Source organism: Choloepus didactylus, chromosome 17 (genome assembly GCF_015220235.1).
Source record: "Choloepus didactylus isolate mChoDid1 chromosome 17, mChoDid1.pri, whole genome shotgun sequence".
Taxonomy (NCBI): domain Eukaryota; kingdom Metazoa; phylum Chordata; class Mammalia; order Pilosa; family Megalonychidae; genus Choloepus; species Choloepus didactylus.
The window spans coordinates 49,317,724-49,343,628 of record NC_051323.1 but is presented as its reverse complement, the minus strand read 5'-3'; the positions used below and the strand labels follow the sequence as shown (position 1 = coordinate 49,343,628).

The 25,905-nt window shown below is 48.8% G+C and overlaps 2 protein-coding genes across 13 annotated transcripts in view; one reads left to right on the top strand and one right to left on the bottom strand.

The window, feature by feature from the left end:
• MTA3 (metastasis associated 1 family member 3) overlaps positions 1-16,728 on the top strand; it is a 192,351-nt gene extending 175,623 nt beyond the window's left edge. For 3 of the 4 annotated variants that reach the window (XM_037807604.1, XM_037807603.1, XM_037807605.1), the window contains exons 15-17: positions 1,713-1,799; positions 4,412-4,558; positions 13,243-16,728. In XM_037807604.1, the coding sequence (XP_037663532.1) occupies positions 1,713-1,799; positions 4,412-4,558; positions 13,243-13,268 (260 nt within the window). In that variant the 3' untranslated portion in view covers positions 13,269-16,728. Of the gene's footprint in view, positions 1-1,712; positions 1,800-4,411; positions 4,559-7,446; positions 7,505-13,242 lie in introns of all 4 variants that reach the window. The other variant, XR_005212454.1, reaches the window with a different exon arrangement.
• Positions 12,049-25,812, bottom strand: OXER1 (oxoeicosanoid receptor 1). Of its 9 annotated transcripts, none has more exons than XM_037807607.1 (7): positions 22,318-25,812; positions 21,350-21,427; positions 20,186-20,318; positions 17,041-17,157; positions 14,296-15,704; positions 13,250-13,400; positions 12,049-12,327 (listed from the first exon to the last, which is right to left on the bottom strand). In XM_037807607.1, the coding sequence occupies exon 1, from the start codon at positions 23,940-23,942 to the stop codon at positions 22,458-22,460; it is 1,485 nt and encodes a 494-aa protein (XP_037663535.1). In that variant the 5' UTR covers positions 23,943-25,812; the 3' UTR covers positions 12,049-12,327; positions 13,250-13,400; positions 14,296-15,704; positions 17,041-17,157; positions 20,186-20,318; positions 21,350-21,427; positions 22,318-22,457. The 9 variants fall into 9 exon arrangements, with proteins under 9 accessions (XP_037663535.1, XP_037663538.1, XP_037663534.1 ...); XM_037807608.1 differs by lacking the exon at positions 12,049-12,327 and adding an exon at positions 12,369-13,004; XM_037807610.1 differs by lacking the exon at positions 13,250-13,400 and having other exon boundaries at positions 20,186-20,390.
• Positions 25,813-25,905: the final 93 nt, after the last annotated feature.

Here is a 25,905-nt window from a genome sequence, read left to right as displayed (position 1 = left end):
ACTGTGGAAAAGCGCAAAGCTAATCTTATTACTAGTAATTCAGCAATTGTCTTTGTTGAAGACAGTGAAGAAATAGTCAAGATGATTCATTCGTGCTATTATTTTGACAATAGAAAGGAACAAAATTTTCTCTTGTCCTCATCCCCAGTATAGCATGCATTTTAGGTGAATTAGTAATAGTAAGAGGGAATTATTTAGTGTTAACTTTCAGTGATTTGACAGGCATTTAATCTTTGCAGAGTTTTGGTTGCTTGTTAATGTTGTTTTTAGGTTACTTCTCCAAAAAATGCCTTTACTATTTCTGCCTGTATCTTCACTGTTGCTCAACAACAGGTGAAAGGCTTCATAGCTTAATTTTTTTTTCCCCAAAGGGGATTTGCTGAATGGGAGGGGAAAAAAATTGGATCATTTATAGCTGTCATTGGTTACATAATAATTAGTCAGTGTTTGGGGTACATATTTAGATTCCTATTATTTGCGACTTCACCACAGTATGTCTTTTGTCTATTTTTTTTTAATGCCATGTTTTTAAAAATGGAATTTTCCCGCCTTCTATTTAACAGTTATAGAAAAAAGTTTCCTTGATGAAAGGTAGGGTTAGAGCTCATGAATTATATACATTGAATTGTATGTTTTAATAGCTCTGAGTTGCTGTGGACATCAAAGGGAATTTCCTGTATATGTGCCTAGAAATGTGGTCTCTTAGCCCATGAAAGGAAAAATTGGGTGCCTAGGACTTACCTCTCGTTGAATTAGAAAACCATTTGTCAACTATTTGAAGGTGAAAAAAGACATATAGTAGAATCACTTCTGCTAAAACTACTTTGTTAAGCCTTATGACAGTATCTGCAGATTTAAAAAAGTGTTTCAATACAGTTTTGTCTAGTCTCTGCAAACTATTCTTATAACTTAATTCTTGGGTAAGTGAGTCATTTGTGTTCCATGTCTACTCTTTTCCATCCATGACAGCTAATTTAAGTTCAGAGAGTGTTTGTGTTGTGCGCTTTATTACTTTTTTTCCATCTGAAATGTCTTATGGTAGGGCATGAACAGTGCGATGAGAACTTTTATGAGCTAATACCCATCCTCACAGTATCTTCCTTTTCTGACTGATGGATCAAATACTCTGTCGGCAAACAGGTAACCATTTAAATCTCAGCACTAATGCTATCATAGTAGGTTATGAGGGTTAGAAATCCAGTGATAAAACCAAATGGCCGTTATTATGCTTGTGAGACTCATTTAATGGACTTGAGTTTTGCCAGGATGGGTTACAGCTTTACAGTGGGGCCCTGTCCATCTAGGTCAGGGAAGACCTAGTCTGTTCCACTCGTCAGCTGCCATTCTTGCCTGCCATACAAGATTCAACTTACATTAGGACTGAGTCCACCTTACACTTTATGGAATTTTTCTACTATGTAATGTAGAAATGCAGTGGCTAGAAAGGAGGCCTATCTTCATTGCTTTTCAGATGGGTGCACACAGTGTAAGATGTATATTAGCATGTTTATATGGGGCTTTAATGTGAGAGTTTTCAAGTAACTTGGAACCAAAACTGCCAATGATTTCCTCAAACCCAAAGGGAAATTATACAAGAGTCTGGTGGATATTTTGCAGTGGTTTCCACTCGCACCCTTTATTTCTGCAGCATGTGTGGTGTAAGTTGAGAAATCAACCTCATTTGTTGTTTCCACGTTTCTTTCTCTCCTCAGATGCAGACAGACATGCCGATCTATCTGGAAGTCCACTGAAAAGCAAAAGCACTAGGAAACCTTTGGCATGTATCATTGGGTACCTAGGTGGGTATTTTCAAATAGAGGAAAAACTCAAAGAACAATTTCTGTGTGTTATGGATGTTTGACCATTCTAAATGGACATACCTGAACTATACTCAAGCCTTCTAAATAACTGAAATTATTTACTTTCAAATGCGTAGTCAGTTTTATTTTGTTTGGGAATCTTTTATTACCAAAATACATGCACACACTTGAAATGCACACAGAGTTATGGATATGTTTATTTGGTTTAATTATTGAATAAAAATATAATGTGCATTGATGGAAATAAACAGAGTAAAGAAAGAGCAAAGAGAAATGGATCACTCAGTTATTACTTAAAGGATGAATATTCTGAATTTGATTTAGATCTTTTTGTTTCTAATGCTTCTGTGCCCCTCCACCCCTCACAATAGAGGATTGGTTTGTGAGATTGAACTAATAATTTTTAAACTATCTTTTAAAAAAAATGTAACTCAGGATTTCCAAGCATGATGGTTTCATTTACATGTTGAAGTAATACAATTTAAGAATAGAATGAAAAAAGATTACGAGGCAATAGCCTCTATTTTCAATGTTTTAAGAGAAATAATTTACAAACTAATGGTGCTTCATATACCTAAAAGCAAGAATGGCATGTTTTTGTGCCTCTAATATTACTTGCTTTTCCATTTTCTCAGCAAAAACTAAATATATACTCAGGGTTGAATTTTGAACCTTATTGCTCTGTCAGAAAGATTTGTAGTTATGAAGTTTGTAGCCTTCAAACATCCAGTCTTTTAAAAAGTCAAAATGTAGCCTTGAACTTGGTATATTCTCTGGTCCTCATCAGAGCATCCCAGGAGTCAAAACCCACAGCTCCCTTTTTGATGTTACCCTGTCACCTCATTTCTTCTTTTATTTCTCAGGAGCTGAAGAGGTACTTTTTGATATCCCCTTAAAATAACACATGATCATAGTAGACAGTACTTAGGTCATGATGGTAAGGTCCTTGGAGATCGCTGTCTGTGTTTCTTTGCAAGACCTAACCCTAGAAGCCTCTTCTCACCATGCAAGGGAAAGTTTCTGAGCATAAGAAATAGAATGTGGCCTTGTATATTAATCAGCCTTCCCCTGGGTATGTTCCTCCTGAGGGCAAATTGGTGTCTGCCCCATCAGATAAGCTGTGCTGTCCTTCCTTGCTGAGCCACATTTTTACACAACACATTTCTGAGTATTTACTGTGTGCAAGATACGACTAGATACTACTAAGTGATATGGGGGACACCATGATGAGACAGACCTTGCCCTCAAAATTTGTACTGTCTAGTGGGGAAAAGATACAGGTAAGAACTCTGAAACAGAGGAGTAAATCCTATGAAATAATTCAAGTAGTATGCTTTGGGCACTTAGTAGTGATTTATGGTAGTGTATTAGGGTAGCCTACCTGAAGAAAGTGATAGTTGAGCTCAGTCTTGGAGGATAAATAGGATTTGAATAGATGGCACCTCAGGGTGCCAAGATGCACAACGGAACCAAATGAACAAATGCTACAAAGAGTCCAAGGACCTGAGAAGTTCAGGGAAGGAAGGTTGTCTGGTCTGGGATGAAGTACAGGGTGTGAAGGTTGTAATGAAAGATAAGGTTGGCAAACATTCATGGACTTGATGAAAAAATTAGCATGATTTTTTGGGTAGTACTTGAGTCACTTCTAAATTTTGGCAAGTATAGGATTTCAACCAGACCAAGATGCAAAAGTCTCACAATTCTAATGGCTCTTCCTAAAGTTAAGCAAATTGGGCTCATCTGCTGGCCTTCACCTTTGGTGGAGGGTGAGAAGACAGGTGATCTGTGCACAGTCAAGTGCTGAGTGATGGCCCTGAGAATCAGTGATCAGGGTAGGCTTTGGAGAAGAGGTTGCCCAGTATTGGTAATAGACTGAGGTCCTTAAACACATCTACTTCCTACAGCATTGAAATTGTCAACTATGCATCAAAAAAAAGTACAGGTAGTTTTTGGGCTGTTGTTGACAATAAACTTCTCTTGAGAACACCCAGACACCCCATACACATTACAGTGTTGTGATATATCCTTGGCCAAAGCTTTTCTTGTACTATTTCCTGATCACTGTTCTTGGACTTTGGCTTTAGGTTTCACCTGTATCAAAATGTTCTGGGCTGGGAGTGATGGGCCCTAATCCTTTCCCTGATCACACAGCCAGAAGAGGAATCCCGTTTTGCAGAAAGCTCCCACACACCAGACGCGCTACATGTTCTGGTTTGACAGAGCACAGGGGTAGATTTCTCTGGGGCTACCTCTCCAGATAACCTTTTGATTCATACCTTGAAGAGTTAGGTGCCTTATTCCCTTAATAAAATTCACTGAGTGACCTGAAGTGGCTTTCCTTGCTTGTACTAAAAACACGAGGCCCAGAGCTCTGGTCAGCAGGGGAAACCCAGCTCACTTATTATAAGTAAAACCATGGAAATAACACTCCAAGTTGATTAATTATGCAAGTCTTTGGGAAAACATGTTGGTTCATATAGAATTGACTCTCAGCTCATTAAGAAATAAGATGTGTACCTATTAGCCAGTGTAAGTGCACGCAGATTTTAATACCATGCTCTGAGTTGAGAAACCTTTTCTCCCCCTGTCAGAGATCCATCCTGCGAAGAAACCTAACATAATTCGATCTACACCAAGCCTGCAAACCCCAGCTACCAAGCGGATGCTAACCTTGCCAAATCACACATCCCTGAGCATTCTGGGGAAAAGAAACTACACTCATCACAATGGCCTGGATGGTATGTAAGCCCAGGGATGCCGGGGGCTCTTCTGCTAGGCCAAGACCTCTGCCCTTGCCAGCTCTGGCATGTCCTTTGCCAAATGAAAAAATGCATTACAAATAGGCTCTTCTCCCCAGTCAAGCTAAACGTGCAAGAAGGGGAATAAGAGGGAATGCTGCCATGTACCACGGTTAAGGCATTTAGTCAAATGATATTTCTCCATCTCACTGGGAAGTACCTTTCTGCTTACATCTGTCAGGAGGCTTGTTTGGAGAGGAAGCCTGTGTTGAGCAGGTGGCCTCTGCTGGGTAATGTGCCTGCTATGATGCATGCTCACTGCTCATTTAAGTTTTCTTGAGCAGAATAGATTATTTTTACCTTATGTCTGAGACATCAATCCTCTCTGGGAGCTCTTCAATATTCCGTGGGTCATTTTGAATTTGGCATTTGTCCCCTACTTATTTCACTTTCTGTATATTTTTTAATTGCTCAAGAGTGCTGTAAGTCATGAAAGGAATTGCCTGGATGATGTCCTAAATACAGAAATAATAATTAGTTTGAAATGGGGAAACTAAGAAATATGAACCCTTCTCCAAAGCACTTCTCTTGGGCTTCACCATGTAATGACTCTTCAGGTGGAACTGAATTATCTTCCCATTTGAACTATAAACATAACTGTAGTAAGTCATCCAGGCAGTATTTATTGTTCATTTCAGTAGCCCAGGAGTTTGAAGCTATCTTGATTGTTTATGTTGGCATTTATTTATGAATAAAACTTTCCAGGCTTTTTATGCCTTATGGGACTCTAAATAACTTCCGTGGCAATAAATTATTTATAATGAGAGACCTTAGAGCAAGAATGTGGAATAGATCTTCTAATAGTAACATGGTTGTTTTCCTACAGTATGACTTTTGATGGTCATAGTGATGTCAAAAAGAATAAAAATTGAGGGTGAGGAGTTTCATGTGTATTTGTAGGGTATCAGTGTGTTGTAGATAATGTTTTGGAGAATTTAGCTCCACAGCAATCTTCCAGAAACACTTTCTTGCTAATGAAAACTTTGACCATCCTTGCTGCAATATGCCTGATGTCCGAAAGCCAGAGACTAAGCAAGGATCGCGCCAAAATATGGGGATTAGATTTCTTTTCAACTTCTCCTTGCCCACAGCCTGGGACCTTTGGGCTTGGGTTTACATAGAATCTGGAGTCTTTCTTTTCCATCTTATCACCTCCCTGTCCTCTCTAGGTGTATAGTCCTGCTGCAGAAAGCATAAAATAAGTCCAGGTTCATGACTGATGTCATGAGATACTTTCTGGTCTCTTCTACCCATACTCCACGGTCATTCTGAGCCATCCAAACGCTGCCTTGCAGCTCCTTTTGCTTTTCCCTCAGTATCTCAGGTACCTGTCTCCTTGGGATTTCTAAAAGAAGGTGCCACCTCATAGTGTTCTCTCATTTCTTTCTGGATGAATGCTGCTGCCTCGGCCACTTCTCTGCTCTGAACAGGAGGAATGGACAGGCATGCAGCAAATCCCTGCTGCTGTACTGACTGAGACCTTCCACCTTGATAGGGAAAAGACACTTGTCTTATTTTCTGAAGAGACCTAGCTGTTGAAACACTTTTTTCTTTAAGACCCATTCGTCTTTGCTTTTATGTATGGAGAGGAAGGCTGACTCTGTGCTACTCCTTTGTGTGTTATGTCATTTAATTCACACCACAGGAATCCCCCAAGGTCAGGGGATTTTGTTTTGTATACCAGTGAATCCCTACTGCCTGGTGCAGTGCCTGGCACTTAGTAGGTACACAGTAAATGTTAGTTGAATAAATAAAAGTGAGAAAAATGAGACCCAGAGAGGGGAAGTAAGTTTTTCAAAGTTTTCCAGCTGCTGAGTAGCATGGGTGGGGATTCTGCCTCAGGTGTGATTAATTTCAAAGTCTGCTCTTTTAGCCACTGTTATAAATGAAGTGGCTCTCAAACACACTGGATTGCTCAGGTTCTAGTCAGCAAAATTAGAAGCTACATAAGTTATTTGAACAGAGAATTTGATCTAATAAATCAAAATAACATATTGAAGGACTGAGTAAGTAAATGGGAACACAGGAAGCCGCCACCGTCCCTCTAGTTGAGAGAGCAAAAGGAAAAAGCTGGGATTATCACATTGGGTTTATCACAACCTAGAAGCTCAAGGAGGGCCCCGAGGAGCTGGAATCAGACCTCCAGCTGGCTGGAGCTGGCATGTCTCAGGAGGATGATGATGTTGGTTCTGGGAAAGTGAAACCAACTGCTGCTGGCACCCTCTCCCACCTCCCGCCTCGCAGGCTCCCTCTCGTGCCCCCTGCTGGCAGAGTCTAACAGAGCGCCAGATGACAAAGGAGAGATACATTTGCAGAGTCCCAGCCCCAGCACAAAGGCACTGTGTTTAGAAGGGTGGGCTGGATGTGGAGTTGAGAGACAAGAGTATACAAGAGACCCACCTTTTAGAAAATGTCCCCATTCCTGTATTCCTAGTGGACCTTTTCCTTGGCATAATGGTTCTGTTTCTTGTTTCCTCAGGATATAGGATCCTGACTAACCTGAATTTCCAAAGTGTACGGAAAGTACTAGAAAAAAAAATGCTAGGCTAATTGTGAGTTTTCCTGGGACAGTTATTACCATCATATACTGAAATTGATAGATACAATCTCATGGGAAATCCCTGTCCTGCGTGATCCAATAATAAAGTCACTTAGCGCTGCTACTTAATTATCAGCATGTCAGAGAGAGGCGCACACCAAAGGGGAATTAGTTTAACTAGAAACAAAACCTGGTTTTACTGAAATATGCAGGCCTTTCACCTTTAGGACTCCCTGTCACCTTCTCAGAGGCTTGCCTCCTTCACTCACCCTCCACCTTTGCATTTCAGGTTCTTGATGATGGGAAAAGAGTCTCTGGATTTCTGCTGGCAGAAAGGATTTTGTATGGTTGGTTCGCCTGGCTTTTTTTTTTTCCCCTCCCAATGATGGGCAAGTTCTTATTGACTTCCTGAAAGTCGCTGTCTTTCATTTTGCCCTGGGGCCCTGGTGTGGACTGGTGGCAGGGGAACGGCACTCAATGTGTGTGCTCTGTTAAGCTTGACCCACGGTATTGGGCCACACACAGACCTCCATGGCTGTCCTAATGTAACTTGAACTGAGAGGGTGAAGATAAAAGCTGCATGCATAAGAAGCCTCAGTGAAAGGAGCCAGTAATGATAGGGAAGTGAAGGTTCAAAATTTGAAGACCTGTAAGTGCTTTATCAGCCTCCCTGCACTTTGTCTCTTCTCTCAGGTTGTTGGTCCAGTGGTGTCTCATATGCCATCATGGTGGTTTCCAAATCCTGTCTCCTCCATTTCTGACTTACAGATGCTTTGGTGACATTTTCATGACTAGTAAACCAAGTACCTACCACATTTGGCCCACTTGGTTAACTCCAATGGCTACCACTACGGAAAGCCATGAGGTCAGAAGAGACAGAAGACCCATTACTGGAAAACATTTCCATGTCTGAGAACCCAAAAGAGAGAGCAGCAAGGGAGATGGGATTTATCTGTGCCATGGAAAAACGGACATCTGAGTGTTGGGAGGCGGGTGGGCTTAATGGCTGACTTCTCTGATTATTGCCTATGTGGCCTTAGGTGAATCACTTGGCTTGTTTGAACCTATTTTCTCCTCTGTGAAATACAGATTTCATTTGCCTACAGAGCTGTTACAATAATTTTTTTTTTCACATACTTTATATCATTTGACCTTCTAAACACTTGGTGAAGTAGGTGTTATTCTACATTTTAGTAATGAAAAAAACTGAAGCTCAGAGAGGTTAAGGGATTTTTCCTAAAGTCACACTGTCAGCAGATAGCCAAATCTAGTGTTTCTTCCTCTCAGGGAATAAGGACCCAAATTTGTGTGTTGAATGCAGCATGTACATAGGAGATGTTTATGTTTTCTTATACAGGTGTATGTTTGTAGATGGATGGAGGAAGGTAGAGGTATTTTTCTTTGCTCAGACTATGAAATATAAGCCATCATTGTCTGATAAAAGTTTAATGAGCTCAGCCCTCACCTCCGTTTCCTGCCTCTGTGGAGCTTCCTTGTCCATATCATACCCCCTCCTTTCTCTGGAACTTGGGGCATAGTAGCTGTATTAGTCTGGAAGGTGGAAGAAAAAAAAAAAGAAGAGAATAGTCACAGAGTCACTTCAAGGTGAAATGTGTTTAAATTAAATTATATACTGTTGCTAGCAGCATAAACTCTGACACATAGTAGGTGTTCATTAAATCTTAAGATTCCATCACCTCCTTAAGGACTAGCTATTATTAAAGTTTATTTTGAAAAGTACTAAGATTTCAACCAAAGTCTTTGTAGTCATATGTGAATTGTATATAAATAAAATGTTAATACCTTTCTTATAATTACATTTATTTCTCACCTAAAAGTACAGTTCTCAAAAAAAAATGACTCACGGGCTTGCTTAAGGGTAAATGACTATGTCCCAATGGATCTTTGCACATTAGAGGGGCCCAAAACCCATAGATATCAGTGGCCCTTGATTAAGTTATTCAGAGGAGTACTAAAGAAAGGAAATAGGTTTATCAAGAGGGCTCACTTAGCTTTCTGTGGGTTCCTGTAGTTAGAGACCTTATAGCAGAGGGGATGGTATGTCCTATGATCCGAAAACGGCAGAATCTTTTTCAGAGTGAAGGCAGAGTCAAAAAGAATTCCTAAGAGAAGAGCAGGTGGGTTACACAGGCCTCTCATCCCCCAGATCCCCTAAGAGGGGGCTTGGGTTCTTCTCTCTGTGTCAGATGGCTGAGATTTGGTCGATCAAGTCTTCCATTCCACTGCACAGGACAGGGTGATTGTCTGCCATGTCTCAGTCATTATCAAATGGGGATCCTTAAGAAGAGCTCCTGCTTATGGAGTGATACAGACTCAGGGGGTCTCTACGGGAAGTGCTCTCAACCTTTTGTCTCAGGAGTCAGTGTGTCGGGGGAACTAAAGCAATGGGCTCAGAAGAGAGGTGAGTTTTCAGGACAGAGCCAGAGCCTCTGAGTAAAGGAAAGTGATGAGTTGTACAATAAATCCTCTTTTAATTTGTTCTCCTCTGGCTTATTTCTCCTGGGGTATGTGAATACACAGTAGACCTAGTTATTTTTCTTAGTTTCTGCCTTGATTAATATCATTTCTCTAAGTCTCCCATGGAGAGGGTATCTAGTGAATTCCTCTGTAACAGTATTATCATTTGGGGTGTGAAAATTGTCCTTTTGATAACTTGTTTCTGAACTCAATGATTCAACAACTTCAACTGTTGGCATCCCAACCCTGGGAAACGGGTGGCGGTGAGGGGTATTGTACCAGTGAGCAAGCTCTGGGGATGCATCTGCTGTCCTCACAAATCCCAATAAAAATAGACTGTTGGGAACAGCTGATGGCACTCCTAGGCAAGCTTAGGCCTGGGCTGCCTTCTGTCATATTTTTTATGTCACGTCAAAAAAACTAGGTTTTCTTCAAATCTTGTAAAGCACTGTTTGTGAAAGAATATCAAGCATCCCTAGACTCATCTCTGGTCTCCTGGTCCCCAGGTGTAATGTTAAACCTGGCTAAATATGTAACAACAACTTTGAATTTATTATTTTATAGTGGATCAATTATGACCCCAGATTTTATTGAATGTGAAGCAAAGTGGTAGAGAGCCTAATGTGTCTAGAGGGTTTCAGGACTATTGCAGCATTACTTGAGGACAGTGGATGTTCTCTGAGCCTGTGGGGTTGGGTTGTTAGAGGAAGACAGAGCTCTTAGGGGTGTTAGAGGAAGACAGACCCAAGTGCATTAGGCCTGAGTAGTCAACAACTTGGTGTTTTGGAATATTCTGGAATAATGTCAAATTGGCCACACCTAGGACCATTCCTGAGTTTACTAATACTGAAGTTTCTTCCAGAAGGAACTCTAATCCTGACCCCAAGGGAAATAACTACTGTGGGAGCCCATGACTAGTCTGGATTTGAGACCCTCACAGTGGTATGGGGGCCCTAGAAAAGGGACAGAAATCCATGGTAATTATTTGGGCGGCCCGTGTCTGGCCTCCTCACCAAGTGTCCGTGTGTACCTGCAGGGGTTGTTATAGGAAACCTTTTCACCATCCTACCCCTCTGTACTCCCACCATCAGTGACATGTAGAGTATGCACTGCCGAGAAAGTGAACTTCTGACTTGAGAGATTATGAGGTTTTTTTGGGGGGTGGGGAGAAGGGGAAGTGTTTGAGAAAGGGAAAGGAAGGGGACACCAGAGGGAGGGGATTAAGTCTGTGAGAAGAGACTTCCTTAAAGAGATCTGACTTCTCCATCAAAGGAGCATGCACAGATGTCTGAGAAAGCAATTGGGACGTCAGTATTGGATCTTGATGGCCCAGGGAAGTAAACCAGTGGATCTGGGCATTCCCTGCAAGCAATCTCTTTGGGTGCCAGTGAGTGTGGCAGGAGAATCCTTCTGAATCTTCAGAGCCCCCAGGGCAATGGAAATGGAAGGATTTGTCACAGTTTAGTTGATTTGAAGACCCCTACTGTGTTCATTTCAATTTGCCCAACCCTGCTTATTGTTATTTTCTTGCCCTGTTTCCTGTTTTCCCTTCCAGATGACTGAGCACTGTAAGCTCAGAAAACATCTGAGTTACACCCCATGCATTTTCCTCCCTCAACCAAATACGTTATATGTGTTTACGTATAAATGAATATGAGACATGATTCATACAAAACAGAGGAGCACACTCAAAGGTAACTTTGTTAGATGGAGTTTCCCAAAGAAGATATCTGTGAGGACTTTTCATGAATAGTGTGATTTCAGCTTCGCTGAGTGTTTACAAGAACCCCTTCTGGGCCAGCCAGTGAGCAAGACCAAGAGCGAGTCCTAGGAAAAATAGAGCTAACCACATTTAGGGTTTCTGGTTTGGGCATCAGCAGAAAAAAATGTTCAGGATATTAGATGCTGGGTTGTAGCAGACCTTTTCCTGAGGCCCTCTGCCACTGCTGCTGTGCTGGGGTCTCCGTATTTGTGGCCCTTGTTCCTTGCTTTGAGGAAATGCAGTGGGGCTGGGAACACTGAGCGGGGGGGGGGGTGAAGTGACAGCCTTACAGAGGCGGCAGCAAGCACTGGGATCCTTCCACCTGCAGCACAGAGAGGCGACCGATCTGAACTTAAAACCACGGCCAGTGCGGGACAAGCAAGTGTCAACCTGAGGCCCTGGGTGGAGAGGTTGCCTTTGAAATTGGAGCAGGTACATTTATGATAAAAGAAAGCACAGTTTAATATGACAGGTCAGAAATTTTGGAAACAAACTATTACAAGTGGCACTCTGGCCGATCATTTAATTCCAGAGGGGTTTGGACAAATACATGAGTGACAGAGCCCTCCACCCCTACAACAACTACAACAACAAAAAAAAAAAAAAAGAAAGAAAGAAAAGAAAAAGAAAGAAAAGAAAAGAGAAAGAGGTTTCTGAGAGCTGCTGGCACATACGTAACATTTAACTTAGGCCCTGAAGAGCACAGTATTCTCTCTGGGGGCCTCCCGGACCACCTTCTCAGCAGAATGCCAGACGGGATGGAGAATGGGCTTTGCGGTGGCAGCTTGGTGTAACGGGAACAACTCGACCTCAGTTAGGAAGCTCTGGGTTCAAATTCTGACTTCCCAGCTTACTTGCTGTGTGTCTTGAGCAAGTTCCTTACCGTTGTGACCCTCACAAGGTTCTGGTTCAGTAAGGCAGGTGTATAACCTACAGAAGGTTCAGTAAAGCAAAGGTTAGCCCGAGTCCTACTGAGCATGGATAGGTTTTCACTTAACACGTATTTGTTGTGCCCCAATCAGATACCAGGTAATGTGCATATACCGTCCCTATTGTAGAAGGGCCCATGAAGGCAAAGGCCTGCTCCATCCTGCTGTCCCTTCCTCAGGAGGCTGTGAGGGTGAGTGTCTGTGTTTCCTCCGCTGGCTGCAGAGTGGCCTGCGTGGTGGGAGCTGGAGAGCACGTCTGTGGCCCACCCCCCTCCTCACCACTTCCCTAGGAACTGAGCACCAGGTTTCACAACCCACTGAGCAATGCAAGATGGTGACGATAGGGCTGGCAAGCCACTTCTGCTTTTCGTTTACTCATTTCTATTGAAAGGCTCCAATCACCCACCTCTAAGACAGGAGGTCAAAGGTCTGTGGGGAAGTGGAGGGGGTGGGGCGAGGGGTGCAGAGGCAGTTCCCACTGCCCGGTGTGATTGGCTGCCGCTGTGAACATTTGTGCTCCAGAGGGTCACTCCCTTAGTACAGAAGAACGTGCTCTTAGCTATGAGCATCCATATCATCATGATGAAATCTGATTGCCTCAGATCAGATTGTGCTTCCACGGGGCCAGGTGGTTCCCCATTCTTTCAGGTCAGGTGAGAGAAGTTCCACGATGTCTGTCTGATGAACATAGAAGCACTTGCCTGGTGAGCTGTAGCGCCTGACAGTGACCATGGGCCTTCCCCAAACCCAGCTTTTAAGACCCTCCAGGGTCACTCATCTATTTCCAGAGCTTTTACTTGAATTCGTGTTCGGCACTCTTTCCTTGAGAGTTGTGACATTGGTGGGTGGGCCCATTCTATTCTCCCTTTCAACACAGCCCCTCTTCTAACTCCACCCTGTTTCTCCCCTTTTCTAGAACTCACATGCTGTGTGTCAGACTGAGCTCTCCCCATTCCATGCTGTGATCCAGGACTTGCTACACTCTCCTACCGATGTTCACAGCCGTGCCTGGGAAGGAGGTGGCCCCGTTCTTGGTACATTTCATGGGAGACCTCGTGTGCGCCCCATAGAGACCTGATGGGACAGGGGAAGAAACTGAGGCGTGCACGTTCCAGAGGCCGCATCTCCATGTGTGACTCATTATCCCCTTGCTCTCCTCTCAGAGACCTCGCTGTCCCAGAGCGGGACCTGCTTGAGAATTGAGGGGACGAGGGAGCCACTCCACCTCCTCCCTGCTCCTGCACCCCACATCCCAAAGCAGCGGCTCCTCGGGGCCGGGTGGGCTGCAGGAGAGCTCCAAGCCGCCACCGCCCTGCATGCGTCAGCCCAGCTCAGTTTTCAGCTGTATAGTTGTGTACAGGAGGGACATGGCATCTTTCTGAACAGATTTGTTCTTAAGAAGTGTGCCATTATTTATTCAGTTTATAATTTTCCCCTATCCTTGCCATTACTGTCACTTGGTTCTTTCTCAATAGCTTCATTCCATTTTTTTGTAATGGGGAAATTTTGCTCCTCACCCCCTGGATACTGTCTTTGACCCCCTCTCCCCCACACCTCCAGGGCACAGAATTACTTGAGGTTCTGACAAGCTGCTGAGCCTGTAAGCTCTTCCTGCTTGTCTGCATTTTGTCACTGGGAAGAGGCTGGAGTTCTGCTTGGTCCCAGACAACTCCAGCAAGAGCAAGTGTCTAAACTCTGCCAGGCGTGTGTATCACTGTGATGAGCCATTTGCTTCCTGTCCTCCCCTGCAGCCAAACCAGCTGGCCGGGAGCTGCAGCCAGGTGGGTCCTACGATGGGTCACAAGCCACCCAGTTTTATTTTAAGCACATAGAACCTGTTTGGCCTAGGAGGGTGGGGTGAGGGGACTGTGCTTGCAGGTATGAGTCTATGTATGTGACACCATGAACCCCGACCCCTCTGGCCAAAATAGCTCTGTGAGCAGATGTGCCTGGGCCCTGGGAGACTCACCTGCTCCTTGGTCCCCAGTGTCCTGGGCTCTCCCCGTCTGCCGTTAACACCAGCCCTTGGTGGCATCACGGCCAGCTGTTCTGCTCTGTGCACATGGCTGCAGGGACAGGAATGGCTTAGGGCCTGATGAACTCCCTGAGCAGATGTGAGTTTCGCCACCATCCTGCCCTCCATGCAGGGACAGGCTGCAGGGTGCAGGGTCATGGCACCGTGAAGGACACCTGGAGTCTGACATCCCAGCCGTCTCGGGACTGCAGCTGGGAGGCTGCTGGATGGCTGGGAGTAGGTACCCCGAACAGAGCAGGTTGTTTCAAGACAGTGCAGCTACAATTGGATTGAACTGCCCAGGACAAGTGAGGTATCACTAAAATGCTGATGACATGCTAGATGCCTGTCTCCTTGGAGGCCAAGTTCAGCTGAGCAAAGCAAACGTGATGTATGATGGTTGGAAGCTGTGCCCTGAGCTCCAGCTGTCTCTTCTGTTCCCAGCTTTGCAGTCATCTTCGCCTCTCTGAGGAAGAGTTGGCTTTCATCTTAGGTTTTTGCAGGGATGGCCAGGGGCCATTTCCACCATTGCCAATTCTTGCAGCTGCACTGGCTTTTGGCTTGGGGCTGCTGAGGAGTGTCAGAGGTGCTCAGTGAGCTGGGTGGCGGGGGCGGGCATTCCCCACTGGGTTCCCCACAGAAAGTCCCCTCCAGCAAGGACACCAGGAAGAAGAGACATCTGGCTCATCACTGAAGAAAACAGCACAGGATGGCTTTCTCTCTGGCCCTTGTCATGGATTTATGGTCCCATGTGGACATAGAAGGTGAAATGGTTCTCTTGCCCTTTCCCTTTCCTAACCCCGGTAAGCTGCCCATGACTTCACTGCCAGCGTCCTTCTTTCTTCCTGTTGGGAGAGCATCTGTCTAGGCCCAAGAGATGTGGAACCTGGGGCCACGCCAGGTCTTGAGGAAGAACAGAGAGGCCACCCCAGTCACAGTTTGCTACTAGCTTTGGGAAAAGACCAGCTCATTTTGAGCCACACATATCAAGAGGGCTCTTCCTTCACCTGGTTCTGCAGTCCTGTTCTCCTCCGGAAAGATGTCAAGTACCGTTTTATGCTGTCACTTCATCTCCGAAAAGTCCCCCAGTGTCCTCATTGAACACTCCGGGGAATGTTCTATTCCTTGCCTTTGCTGTTCCGAGAGTTGGTGCTGGAGGGTGTCCCAGCCTTCCCCGCACCAGGCCACGGCATCACCGTTGTGGCGTTGCCCAAGGCCTTGCTCGGTGGGCATTTGGGTGGACGTGCAGACTCCATCTGTGTAACCCACGGCAGACGTGCCCAGGGTGAAGTGCCAAGGCCCTTCTGGGCTCCGTTGGATGAAAGTCTTCCTCTCCTAGATCAACTCCGGCCCACCCCGGTTTCCTAAAGGTGGTGCAAGAGGATAGGAGAGTGTTGCAGAAACATTTTAGTACGACTTTTGTCCACAGCCCAATTCCTTTTTGCCTTTGTATCAGGGTCCAACCAGGAAAACAGAAACCAGAGAGATTTTAATCTTGGGAACTGTTTAAAACAGTTTCCCAACGGGAACCGAAAGGCCAAACAGGAGCGAAGTGCATCCCAGAGATGGGGAACAGCAGGAAGTTGCCACCTCCCCAAGGCTGGCAGGACCCAGGAGGAGGCCAGGCCACCAGAGTCAGGGCCAGAGCCACTGGGAGGTACATGGGCCCACAGACGGCCTGTCTCACAGAAGCTGAGCCCCCCCCAGGTGATGGGGTTCATTGTCAGAAACATCCCCAAGGCAGAGAAGGGGGGAGAAATTGCATGGCTTCTCCTTTCTCTTGCCCTTCAGATGCAGGTGCTATGTAAGCTAAATCCAGCTGGAGCCAGTGGGCCTGGGGTTCTGGTTCCGGCTACCCCAGCAGTCTGAGCTACCCCCACCCCTCAGAGCAGAGCAGGAAGGGCAAGGAGCAGGGCCAGTGTGGCCTGGCTCTGCTCTGTTGTCATGTCTGAGCTTTGTGTTAATGCCCCTTTGCTGTCCCAAGACCCCAGTGAGGGAAGACCAGGGTGCGGCCCCCTTGTGTGTTTGTAGATTCTGTTTTACTCTGGCTAGAGATGAAAGTGCTTTGGGGAGAGAGGGGGAAAGCCTTTATTTACAGTTGTCCCTGTTTTCCTTTGGGGAAATTCACCCATTGAGCAATCCCTGCCTTGCCATTCCTCCTAAGGAAAACCATGTCCCAGTTTCTGTCCACCCATCCCCATCCCCCCAACCCCAATCTCTAGTGTTCCTGCCAGAGAACACTTACCCAGGCCATGCCCCAGTGATCATGATTGTTTCCCCAGGATAATTCATTCAGAGCGTGATATTACAATGTGGACCGTCTGTCTGTAAGTAGATGCCAGCTACTAATCAATTTGTATCGTGTTTCCAATAAATTTCTGGAAATTATGCCTGATTTCATGCTGTCCTTTCCAGGTACCAGGGCTCAGCTGTAACACTCATTGTTTTAGCTCTTGCACAACTCGGAGGGACTTCTGGAAGTAATAGGCCAGGCCAGGGCTCAGTCTGATCTCCCCTAAGCCAAGCTGAAACTCCCAGAGGCCTTTCTCCAGGGTCTGCATTTCTTCTCCTGTCTTGTAAGCCACTTCCTGAGAATATGGTTTCCTAAGGTCAGGGCACCCCAAGAGGTGGACTTTGACCCTGTGTCCCCTAGACCTGGAGGTCTAAGGAGCAGGAGGCAGACCTGTCCCCATTACTCACCCCCAAAACCAGCCTCCCACTGCTGGGCCCGGTGCTTGGGGGTCTTCTGTGCCCAAGTCCACGAGCATGAGAGGAAGGCTCCCTAGCACCTGCTGCTGCATTCCACTCTCCTTAGGCCTACAAAGTAAGAAACAGAATTTTCCGAATTGACTTAAAAGGAATAGGGAGCCTGATCAAGATGCTCGGCGTTCTCCAGTTTCCCAGCCCTGAGTGCTGAAACCTGCTTAGGAGGAATTATTCCCTGTTGAATATTTTATTGGTTCAAACCTGTTTGACTGCAATATAGACTCTGCCTCAGTTGCTGTGCCAAGGCCGTAACAGGGGAAGGGCAAGCACAGTGCACACGGACCCCTCCAGCCCGAGTCTGCAATGAGCCGCGCTTGTGGCCCTCGGATGCTGGGCTTCGGGAGGATAAAAACAAGGAGACACTGAGGGCATTCAGGGTCTCGTCGGAGAATGAGACACACACACCCTGGGTTAATGGAGAACAGAAAAGCTTCCATTACGCCTGTGCCCGTACTTGTGGAGTTCTGGGATGGAGAGAGAGTGCAGTGAGGCAGGACCAGTGGTCAGGGGCAGTTTTGTGGATGCAAAGGTATCCCGCCAGGTACCCCAGCACCCCACCCTAAGGTGCACCTCACTCTTTTCTTCCCAACTCATATACTGCCCCCCTCTCTCTTCTCTTTCTGGAAGCACATTTGTAGAGCTCAGAGCGTTGTATGCCCACTTCTCAAGAAATACCAACCTTAATTCCATTGCTGGGATTGGTTTATTTGGTCAAACTTCCAAAGAACTTTCTTCTGCCTCACCCACCCTGGATAAATTTACCTTCCATTTATTCTGACCCTCTCCTGGGCCATTGTACAGAGGAAACCCTACAGCCTGCAGCTGTGGCTACCCCAGAGCTGTGGCTGTGCAACTTACCAAGCCCCTTAGGGCTGCTTGCTTAACAATCCTTTCTTAGGTTCTTCAGGAGCTTTATTTAGCTTTATTTTTTTATTCCAAGAATCAGCTGTTCCACTCTTTTGCCACTCCCTTAGCCCTCGCCCACTGAGAGCCGAGCCTTCCAAGAATCCCTTCAGCTTGCTAAGACCCACTGTCACAGTGCCATCCCCCCCAGCCCCAGTGCTGGGTGCATCCCCCTGCCTCCTTGGGGTCTGGGCCAGATGCCACTTACTAGCTGTGTGACCTTGAGCATGTTTCTCAATCTCTCTGTGACTCTGGTTCCTCATCTGTGAAATGGGGGTAATAATAATATCTAACTCATAGGACTAAAGTTAGGATGTGTACCCTTACCATTCTTTCTCTGCTTCCCTCCATCCCTTCCTCCCCTAAACCTTCACCTTCTCTCCCTTCTCCTCCCACCATTGTATTTAAATCTCTCCATCCAGTCCATAAAACAACCGAACAATCCAGCCACCCAAACATCTCTCCACTACTTGGGTTCATCCAAAGCTATTGCCTTATCTCCCTCTACTGGCAAACTTGGAGAAAGAGGGAAGAGTTTGTCTCCATTCCTTCAAATCTCATTAATTCCTCCATGCGTTATAGTACCTTGTGGCTTCGCTGCTGCCCCTGCCCCCAGCCACTCACTGAAATTACCATGGAGAAAGCCAACCCAACCCACAATTAGTCATCCCACTTGGGTTTTCTTCAGCATTTGAAGCTACTGTCATTACATTACTTTTCTGTTTTCATTACACTGACCTCTTTATTCTCTACCCAGGGCAATGCTAAGTAACACTTAGATATTATTCATTGTTATGTTTTCAAGTTTCTTACACGGGTGATCTCAGATACAGTGGTAGTTTACCTGTGTACTCCCTTTCCATTTGCCTCCATCCCAGAGGTAAGTGCTCTTTTTGATTTGGTTTTTATCATCCCAGTGCATGCTTTTGTACAATTAATACATATGTATGAGTCCATAACCAATTTAGAACATGTTTTGCATAGTGAATTTTATACAAATAACAACCTGTCACTTTTGAAAGGTCTTTTGTTGTTGTTTTTGTAATAGTTCCGGACAATTACTGTGTTACTCCTGGGTGTTGATCCAAGATGCTTGACCAGACGGCGTCAGGCATGCATTCGGGTTTTCAGATCAGCTTTCTTCAGCATGTCATTAGGAAGCCCTTTTGCAAAGGCTCTATTTTGCATGAGGCACTTTGCAGTCTGTCTGGAGATTTTATGTTTGGCTTTTACCTTGACAAAAGATGGCTTTATTCTGTTCTTTTTAATGAGCACTCTCTTTACTTGGGCAAAGAGATTGCCTTGACTTTTCTTATGCCCTTTTTTTCTTGCCCCATTCCTAGTTTTCTTCCTACGTAAAGGTTTCTTCTGAGCATTTCACCGGGTCTTTCTTTGCCAGCGCCTTACTTGCAGGGTATTTTAAATGGTGGTTCTCGGTCCTCTTCACTCTTTCCCCGGGTGACCCTATCCATTCCCATAACCTTAGCTCCCATCCATAACTGGAAGATTCTGAAATCCTTTCTCAGCCCTAAAGGTGTCACTGTGCATATTTACCTGGAGGTCTTCCACTCCCTTCCAACGTGTCTAAACCAGAAAGACCTGCCCCACCACCATCCACCTGTCATCCTCGAAGCCTCCCACTCTTGTCCATTTCAGCCTCGCCTCTCCGTTCTGACCCTTCCTGGTCTGCCCAGCCTTTTTCAGGCCCTTGCCTGGAGCGAATATTCATATTCCGTCCTCTCACCAGCCCTTCATTATTGCCAGAGTAACTTTTCAAATGCAGTACTGATCATGTTCATCAACTTCTTATAAACCTTGTGCAACCTTGTGCAACCCACCCTCACGCCGTAGTGGGTCATCCACAGAATCAAGCAGGCTCCTGGGGGTGGCGTCAGGGCCCCTCACTACCCGGCCGCCGCCCGTCTTTGCTGCCCGTCTCCTGGCTTCACCTGGGCCGCCGCCTCTCCTGCCTCGCTGAAGTCTTCCCCCTCCCCCCACTCACGAGTCTTCTCACAGCTCCGAGCCCTTGCACATGCTCTTCCCTCTGCCAGGGATGCTGTTCCCTTCTCTACTTTCCCCGTCCTTCAAGACCCCATTCACTTGCCACCCCCTCCCTGACACCCCCAAGCAGAGCTGGTTCCTCTGACCCTCTGTACCCTCAGCAGAGCTTTCCTACCTGAAGTACCTTGTATTACGCCAGTCGTGTCTGAGCCATTTGCAGGTCTCTCTCCCTGGGTGGGCTGCGTCTGCTCAAGGTCATTGTGGTGTAGGCGTACTGCCTGCTTTTGTGGTTTAGCGTCCGGCCCATGCTGGGTGCCCAGTGAGCAAGGTATGAATCAGTGACCACTGGCCTTCCCCAGCCTGCCTTTTCGGCCCCCTGCCTGGGAGTGGTGAGGAGTCAAGTAACAGAGGGCATTTGCTCTTCCCAGGGCACCAGGGCGTTTTATTAGGAGAAAGAAGAGAGAGAGAAAGAAAAGGTGGGGGCACTGCCCCAAATTCAGCAGCCATCGCAGGGACCAAAATGCTGCTTTGAACCCAAAGGTAGGATATGGGGTCTGTCCCCACCCTGCTCCCAATTTGGCTTGTACTGCTGAGGGTGCACCCCTTGCATCCATAGAACAGCCTTCTCCCAACTCCCCTCCTCTCCCTCCCTCCTTCCCCCACTTCCCCCACTGCTCCCCCACCCCACCCCCACCCCCTGTAACCACCTCCCTGGCTCAGCGTCTGCCATCACTGTTATTTCCATCTCCAACCTTGGAAGCTGGGCAGCAGCCAGGACCTCTGCTCCCATTTTACAGATGGACAACTAAGTCCAGAGAAGGGTGCAGTGAGTGGGGGGCAAGGCTAAGACCAAGGGGTCCTGCTCATAAGCAGGGGTAGTGCGAAGGCAGCCTGAAACCCTGCTTCTTTCCCACAAAGGCACTGCCAGGCCCCTGTAGTGAAGGCCTTGGGAAGGGTGGAGAGGACAGGAAGGGCAGGGGGCCCTGTTCATGGCTGGGAGACAACGAGGGAGCGCTCCTCAACTCCAAGATGAGGGCAGAGGGGCTTCGGGCAAGTTTAGGGGCGTGGGCTGGGAATACACAGGGTTAGGGGTGCATGTCTGGGACTTTTGTGACCTCTCAGTGGCTCTTTAGAAGCCTAGGAAGCTCTCCACCCCCCAATATTAAAGACACTTCTTATTGTACCAGGGTAGGAGGAGGGGATTGAAATGCCAAATACACACTGAGTCTGCACATGTTTTGTAGGAATTTGCCCTAAATTACCAGCCACAGTGACTTCCCCTGTGGACAGCAGGGCCACACCCTCCCCTCAAAAAACCTGACTCATGCCAGATACACACCTGATGCCTGGGTGTGTGGGGGTCCTGGGCCAGTGGACGGGTCAGCCCACAAGGTCTCCGCCACTCACCACGGGCATACTGAACAGAACAGAAAGGGGTAGAGGTGGACATGATGGCTTTTTTCCCAGGGGGAGGGCTGCAGCCCAGCTCTCGTGACCCAGAGCCCCTGCCCTCACCCTGGGGTCCCATCCTGGTGGGGCAGCAGCCACCACAGGCTCCAGGGTGAGGGCAGGACACTTAGGGCTGAGGAAGGTCACATGGGAGAGCCTGAGCTGAGCCAGGGGTTTGGGTGGCTGGGCAGGTAACCTCCAAGGAGGCTCAGGGTCCCCACGGCTTCCCGGGAGAGCTGGCCAAGGTCCCTGGGTGCCGTGGGCAGGAACTTGGGAGTTGCAGAAGTAGAACTGGAGGCCAGAGAGGAGCGGGGGCCTCCCAGAGATCCAGGGGCCACCCTTCCGGGGGCCTGAGGTCCTCTCCCAGGAAAGCAGCTCTGCCTTTAAGGGCACTCCAGGGCATCCCGGAGCTCTGGGTCAGGACACAGCCCCGTGGGGAAGAGGCTGCTGGACAGCTTCCCGGCTCTGTGCCCAGAGTTGCCCTTCCCCTGGGGGCACTCACTCTGAATCCTGACCCCAGTCCTGGGTTGGACCAAAAGACCTTTATTTGGCTTTCCTTTGAACAGCTGAGACAGCGCTTGTGTTTTCAAAAGGAAGTTTATTCGTAGTGAAAGGGTCAAACTGGAGAGCCCAGAAAATACAGCTGTCCAGTTTCTAAAGCAAGGCCTCTGCTCTTAGAGTAATTATGCTCTGGCTCGCAGCGTGGGTGACCATGCAGGCCCTGTGATGAGTTGGCGTCCCCGTAGCTCCCTGCCTGCCTCCACCTGGCAGCATTCTCTTGCCCACTCCCTGGGAATAGCGTTCTGGACAAGTCGCCCCTGGGTAAGGCCAAGACCCTTTTCTCTGCCTGCCACCCACCTGGGGTTTGCCGCTGTCTCAGCTTGGCTCCTGGTCTGCAGGCATCCCTTGTCCAGTCGTGAGTGGCCTCGTCCCTCCAGGCCAGAGTCTGGCAGGCCTCACGCCTGCAGCCACAGTTCCCCTGCAGCAGACCCCAGGCCTTACTTCAGCGAGCCCTCCACCTGCACCCTCATCGTAGCATCCGCCTTCCTGGAGGCCTCCCGGCGCCAGGCAGAGGGCTGGTAGGAGCTCTCGTCACTCCCTGTGCCCTGCCAGCTCCTGCCCAAGCCCAGCAGGGCCCGGCCCTGGCGGAGGAAGTTGGGGCTGGAGAAGCAGTAGAGCACGGGGTCCAGGACGCTATTGAGGTACGTGAAGGCCAGAGAGCCGTGGAACAGCCACGCGCAGATGTTGAGGGCGTGACAGGCCCGCAGCCGGGAGGCCACCATGGTGGCCGTGCCAAAGATGATGCTCGGCAGGAAGCAGATGGCGAAGACGGCCACCACGGCGGCCAGCACGCGCACGGCCCTCTGCGGGCCTGCCTTCCCACCCAGGCTGCGGCGCCGGATGGTGAGCCCGATGCTCACGATGGCGAAGAGGATGAGGGCCAGTGGCAGGAAGAACTCCAGCATGTACAGGGCCTGGTGCCAGCGGAGCGCGGCCGAGGGCTTGTTGCCCACGCTGTAGCTGAGGCAGGAGTTGCTGGAGTGGGTGGTGGCAAGCAGGTGTCCATTGAGGAGCAGGATGCCCCCCCAGAGTCCCGCGGCCGCCCGGGCAGCCGCCCCCACCGAGGCTCGGCTCAGCGCGTGGTGGGGCCGCACCACCTTCAGGTAGCGGTTGAGCGCGATGGCCGTGAGGAAGACGACGCTGGCTGTGCGGTTGGTGGACATCATGAAGAGATTGATCTTGCAGGCGGCGGCCCCGAAGCGCCAGATCTCGTGACGGAAGTAGTAATCCACACGCAGGGGCAGGTTGATGATCAGGAGGAAGTCGGCGATGACCAGGCTGACCAGGAACACGGTGCTGGATGTCCAGGGCCGCGTGTGGAAGCAGAAGATAAAGAACGCTAAGCTGTTCCCCACCAGGCCCAGGGCGAACTCCACGCCCAGGACAGGCGCCAGGAAAGTAGACACCAGCGGGTAAGATGTCAGAAGGCAGGAACCCGATGCATCTCCCGGGGTCCCCAACACAGTGAAGGTGGAAGGAGAAGAGGGGGGAGAGGGAGACAGGGAGGAAGGGAGAGGGGAGGAGGGAGAGAGAGAAGAGGAGAGAGGGAGAGGAGGAGAGGGAGCAGGAGAGCTCAGGTTCTGAAACTCCATGGGCTGACGGGGCCGTGGGCCTGAGAGAAGCCTCCGGAGCCTTTCTACCCCAGCATGAGTGTCCGGAGCGCGGTGGAATGGGCGCTTGCTGTCAGCAGGCTGGCCACAATGACACAACATCCTGGGGTTTTCATCAGCGTCCTCGCAGCCACTGAGAAACACCCAGCGCTCCTGCTGGCAGGCAGAGGGGAGCCCCACAGCCCCCCATCGCCACCCCCTTCCTCCCCCAGGCGCTGAGTGACCTCCATGTGAGGCCTCCGAGCCCAGCCTGGGGCTGAAATCTGCGCTGCCCAGCGGGGCTGAGATGGAAGCCCAGAGAAGCCCTGACATGGCACAAGGTCCGGTGGGGTTGGGGGTGGAGGCATTAGTGGGGGGAGAGGATTTGCAGCCCTGCGTAGTCAGACACCTGCCTGCCTGAAGGCTGGTCCTGGCGACCTGTGGCTCTCTTGCAGTCCTGCAGACCCTATTGTCATATATACAGGCTGGGTGTCACCTCCCTGCCCCAGCCTCCCTCCCAGCAGGGACCGTGGATCCAGAGCCAACAGGACATTGTCCAGACAGAGGGAGGCACAGTGTCCAGTCATCAACACGAACTGGGCCTATTTGTGTTCAGCCTTCAGTTAGATATTTGGTGACTCCCCGAGTCCGTGTACATGACAGCGTCCACCCCGCGGGCGGAGGGCTCCCCTGCCAAGTTGCTGTCACCACACCCTGAGGAACTGGAGGCTTCTCCCCTAAACAGAGCCCTCCAGAGAGTCCTTGCACCCCCATCCGCCTCCACCATGGTCCTTTTCCAGCCCACTCCGCCTCTCTGCAGGGTGAGGAGGGGGAGGCTGGGGCTGGCTCGGGAACAGTTACAAGGCCCACCTTCCCGCTGCATGGCCAGGCCCAAGGGCAGAGATGAGGATCCTGGGCCTTTGGCTTCTCGTGACTGGACAGCAGGGCCACAGGAAGCTGTGGTCCCAGACCCCAGGGCCCCCCGTGCCCTCACCAGCTGGCTGGGGTCAGCAGGGTACCCTGTGCTGCCAACCGCCTGGGCCTCTGGGTTTCAGGCACAGCGGCCACTGTCTCCTCCCACGCGTTCCTCCAGGCCCAGCACCCCCTACCCTGGGATCCCGTCTGGCAAGGCTGAGGTCAGACAGGCTGCGTCCTCCATCATCGGCACAGCAGGCAGTGACAGCCACCAGCCCGAGCTGTGAATGCAGACAGGCCTGGGCTGGAAACACCTGCCCACTTCCCGCACCTCTCTGAGCTTCCTCAGTGCAATGGGGTGCTACCAACTTCCTGGAAAGTTGTGAGGATTAAAGGAGAGAACTTATGGAAAAGCTTCTAGGGGACTGCCTGGCACAGAACAGGTGCTTAGAGAAATGGCAGGTCCACTGCTGGGATCAGGCTTGTCCTCAGCTCTAGGGACAACCTTCTCTTCTGGGGACTGCCCGGGACACTGCCGTTGCTGCAGACCCGGCTTCTGCCCTCGCCCCCCTGGACTGCTTGCGAGCTGGGGGGAGGCTCGTGGTACTTTCATTTTTCTGCAGGAGAGGAAAGCCCTTAGGAGTTGAGAGTGGGTGAAGGTGCCCACATCTGTCAGTGCCAGAAGCTTCTAGCAAAGTCAGGGTCTTCTCTGCCCATGGATTGAATGAATCAACACGGTAAGCTGCAGGGCTGGGGCAGGGTCTTCCTTCCTCTGGAAGGAAGACAGGATTCAGATCCCAAGTTTTCTTTTCCCTGAGGAAGCTTCAGCTCCCCACAGAGACCTGTTCCCCCAGATTCAGTTTCGGTTGCTCCCACATGGCCCCCTCATCAACTTCTCACCCCTGCCCGAGGACAGAGCCTGGATCTCCCACCGCAGGTCCCTGGTCCTCTTCTCCACCCACTGAGCCTGGGGCTGCCAGCCCCTCCCACCCTGGCCTGGGGGCCCCCGGAGCCTTTGGACATGGGGTCTACACAGCAGGGAGAGCAGGGTCTCTGGGCCAGCCCACCTGCCAAGTTCCCCACACAGCTTCATGCCCCGCTTAGGGCTGATTTCAGTCTAAAGACATTAATAGTAGGTAACTCTGGGTGGGGGGATTTTGTGTGTTTTTTGTATTTCTCCATTTTCTACAATTAGCACCTACCACTTCTACAATTGGAAAAAAGCTCAATAGATGCTATTTTTAAAAAATATATGCAGAAGAGAATAAATGGGAGCAGAGAAAGAGGCAGAGGGATGATGTTAGCTGGGCTCCCAGGATGTGCAGGCTTGGGGGGTCTCACACAGAGGGATGATGCCCATCCAATCGCTGATCCCCAGAAA

What these genes read in the sequence shown, in the direction of transcription:
- OXER1 (XM_037807610.1), bottom strand. Translation starts at nt 23,942, where the DNA reads ATGTCAGGGCTTCTCTGGGCTTCCATCTCAGCCCCGCTGGGCAGCGCA.